Below are 3,886 nucleotides of genomic sequence, written 5' to 3' on the forward strand. Positions count from 1 at the left end.
CAAAAAAAAAAAAAAAAAATCCTATTAAAAAGAAGAAAATATGCAAAAGAAATAAATGATATTAATCGTGGAAGATGAAAACTGACTAATTATCTCAAGATTAGTTTAAAATAAAATTAGTTATCAAGGGATTAGGACTCTTACTCTGGATCAAGGTATCCAGGAGTTCCAGCAACAACCGTTGATACATGTGTTTCTCCTTCAATCGGAAAAGATCTCGAAAGCCCAAAATCAGCTAGCTTGGCCTGAAAATGTTCATTTAACAATATATTTGTGGTTTTGACATCCCTATGTACCATTGGTGGTTTGCATCCGTTATGCAAGTATTCCAAACCTATGATTTTTTTTTTTTTTTTTCATCAAGGATTAAGCAAATGAATAGAAGAAACAAGGAAAAGTTATTTAAAAACTTATATCAAACCTTGCGCAGACTCGACCACTATTTTCAGTCTAGTTTCCCAATTCAGAATAGATCCACCTCGTTTTCCTACATTTGAACCAATAATATATTGAATATGTTAAATTACCACAAACAAATATATTTTTGTACAACCATAAATAACTTACCTGACATATGTTCTTTCAAGTCTCCATTAGCCATGTACTCGTAGATAAGAGCCAAATTTTCTCCTTCATCACAATATCCAACGAGGCCAACCAAATTTTTGTGGTGAACTCTGAGAAGAAGTTCAACCTAGAGAAGTGGAAGAACAATTATACATCAAAATTTGACATGTTACTCTTAAAGAAAAATAGATTTTCTACGAACCTTTCTTAAAAACTTTGCTAAAACTTAATTACCTCTGCTTTGAATTCTTTATATCCTTGAGAAGATGAGTGTGAGAGCATTTTAACGGCTACTTGTTCAGTGCCATTTACAGTTCCATGATAAACCATTCCAAATCCTCCTTTACCAAGAACTCTTGCAAAGTTTTTCGTCATTGTCACAACCTCTGAGTATGTAAACCTTTTGTTCTTCGTCACTATTGCTGGTTCTGAGGATCCGGTTGTTTTAGCTTCTGATACTTGCGTATATGATTCTGGACCTAATTAGTGTTACAATGCATCAGTATATTGAGACTGTGTATACATGTATATATAGTGTACACATTGATTGCAACGTTTAAGGCCATTTATAGGTATACTATACCTTGGTTGTTTGATGTCTTTTTCTTTTTGAATACAAAGAAGAGAGCCAATGCAAATCCAAGAACAACCACGGACGCAGCAGATGCAACAATCGGTACTACCAAATTCTTTTTCTTGGCACCGCCATTTCCAGCTTTGTTTACACATAATCCATCCGGACATATGAGATCCGAGTTTCCTTCAACACTATAGGTTACCAATGCTTTAAGGACAATTGAACATATCATTTATTAAAAAAAAAACTCATAAATAAAATATGATACGAAAGAAAAAAAAATTACTTCAACTGTAGTCCTTTCTTCTGTAGAAGGGTTTGAGGAACAGAGCCGTTAAGATTGTTCCCACTTAAATTTCTGTTAAGAGATCAACAAATTTAGATAAATAGGCAGTGGAAGAGGCTAATAGACAAATAAAAATGTATTAGCTTTGAAACAACTCACATGACCAAGAGTGATTTTATTTCAGCAAGAAATTCGGGTACTTCTCCCGTCAAATTGTTATTTGACAAGTCTCTATAAAAAGCATTTGGAAGTACAAAACATGTTATTCATAAGAACATGTTTATAACTATTATAGTGAGCAAATTGTTCTCTTTACCATGCTTAATTTTGAAACTGAGAATACTTACAGTTCTTGTAGGTGTATTAGATTCTGAATGTCTTGCACGATGATCCCAGTTAAATTACTTGAGGACAAGTTTCTAAAGACATATTTATGAACACATTTTATGTAGAGATGAATAAAACCATTTGACATAACTAATACCATAATTTAAAGACTGATCTTACAAGGAAGTGACAATAGGCGGCGTGGAAATATCTAGATTATTGCAATTTAAACCATCCCACAAAAACTGCTTTGGAACACAAGGATCTCCTTGCCAGCTAATTTTACTCAATCCATAAATACTTTGGATACTCTTCATAGCAGCAACTATAACAACGTCACATCGATAAACAACCCATTAAGATAATAATTAAATATTTATATTGAGGAAAATTAAAAAGCATATACCATCATCTGGATTTGTTTCTAATTGTGGGAAATCGATCACGGTGAAGACCTCGAGAGCGTTCATGAGAGGAGGAAGAGTAGATTTTGGCGTTTTAATTAACTCCAAGAGGCATTTCCCTCCTTCACATTGTTGTGCTGTCGAATAGAATATAGTTTCCATGGCTAACGTTTTAGGACTATATCGTTCAAAAGCAAGATTCCCATTCAATGTCACTTTGAATTCTCGGGTGTCGATGGACCTTAGAGTTTGAATCTCGGCGAAATGCATGTACATATAGAATTGTGTTGTAGAAGATGGCAATAACCATGAGAAGTTCCACGTTGCAGAAGTACTTATAGGCGTTGAGGCCGACGCCATTACAATTTGTGGTGGTGCATAACTATTAGAACTGTTTATTTTGAGATTGGTAGTTAATTCTGTCCACTCTACTGCATCGAAAAACGGATACCATTTACGATCATCGACATCATCGGGGTACCTAACATAAATAATCAATCATGTATTAAAAACCAAGTTATAAAAATATGTGATCTAAAAACAATAAAAATCACAACAACCAAGATGGTGAAAATATGTTACATTAAATGAACAAAAATTAATTTTGTGCAACCAAACCTAATAAGATAAATAAAAAATAATCTTTAAATTTCAATATATACACCTAAATGTATTAATTTTAAATTTTAAATTAAAAATCTTTATATTAAATTGAATTTTTTATCCTAAATCGATCAACCCCATATATTCAAACCAAATTAGAAACAAAACATTATAACTTGGTTAAATCAAAAAAGCATGATTAGTACCGTATGTTTTGGCCTGAGGCGCTGAAATAATATCTGAAGAAATACTTCAGAGAGCCGCTTTGAGTATTGTAAGTATTGTTTTTAAGTGGTCGTAGCTCTAACGTATTAATCATAGGTGAGCTTGTTCCTGTCTTAACAAGACAGACCTGGAGAGACTTAGATGTGGTCTTGTGAATGATCTCTTGGATAGTACCGTTGGTCCGTCCGACCATATCAACCGTTGCCCATAGATTTGGACCAAGGTAAAGGTCGAAACTCGGGTAATTGTCAAGACCATCGTAGTTACCATACACAAATACGGCTTTGATCAGATAGTTTGTGTCTTGCGTGACATTCAAGGTGTAGCAGTTTCGGTCTCCATCCGGGAAGTATCTAAGCTTCAAAGTCGGTTTACTGAAGATCGACTCAAATTCTTTCTGGATTCTTCCAGTTTTGCCACTATGCACGAAACCATTGTCCGTGGAGTATGTTAATCCGGTTGAAGGATCATTGTAAGGAGGATCGTTTGGCAGTGATCCACAATCCAAACTGATGAATCCTAGTAACACATATGAGGGAAATGTATCGGATCGGAACACTAAGTAAAAACATATTTTCAATGAAAATGTATTAAAACAACATAAATATGTGCATGTGTATATATACCTTCTTGGTCCTGTGCTTCAACGAGATGTAAAAGGGCATAAAAAGTGATGAAGATCAACGCACATAACCGAAGTGCTTGAGGATGATTCTCCATTATTCTACGGTACAAAGGAGATAGACATCTACAAAAATGGAAAAACACAAAAAGCTTAGAGATATCTAGGCAATAATGAAAATGATCAAACACGACGTTATTTTAGTAGGTCAACTAGTGTAAAAAATTAGAAAAAATAAACAGAGTCAGCTGTCTACAACCAAAATAAATTTAAAC

At 34.0% G+C, this 3,886-nt stretch overlaps 1 protein-coding gene across 1 annotated transcript; it reads right to left on the reverse strand.

The window, feature by feature from the left end:
* Positions 141 to 3,886, reverse strand: LOC104706111 (receptor-like protein kinase At3g21340). The gene is made up of 12 exons (XM_010422246.2): positions 3,616 to 3,886; positions 2,971 to 3,508; positions 2,164 to 2,642; positions 1,938 to 2,082; positions 1,778 to 1,849; positions 1,590 to 1,661; positions 1,431 to 1,502; positions 1,151 to 1,335; positions 802 to 1,046; positions 568 to 694; positions 422 to 487; positions 141 to 334 (listed from the first exon to the last, which is right to left on the reverse strand). The coding sequence occupies exons 1-12, from the start codon at positions 3,707 to 3,709 to the stop codon at positions 141 to 143; spliced, it is 2,289 nt and encodes a 762-aa protein (XP_010420548.1). The 5' UTR covers positions 3,710 to 3,886.

The sequence above is a fragment of the Camelina sativa genome, chromosome 1 (assembly GCF_000633955.1).
Source record: "Camelina sativa cultivar DH55 chromosome 1, Cs, whole genome shotgun sequence".
Taxonomy (NCBI): Eukaryota; Viridiplantae; Streptophyta; class Magnoliopsida; order Brassicales; family Brassicaceae; genus Camelina; species Camelina sativa.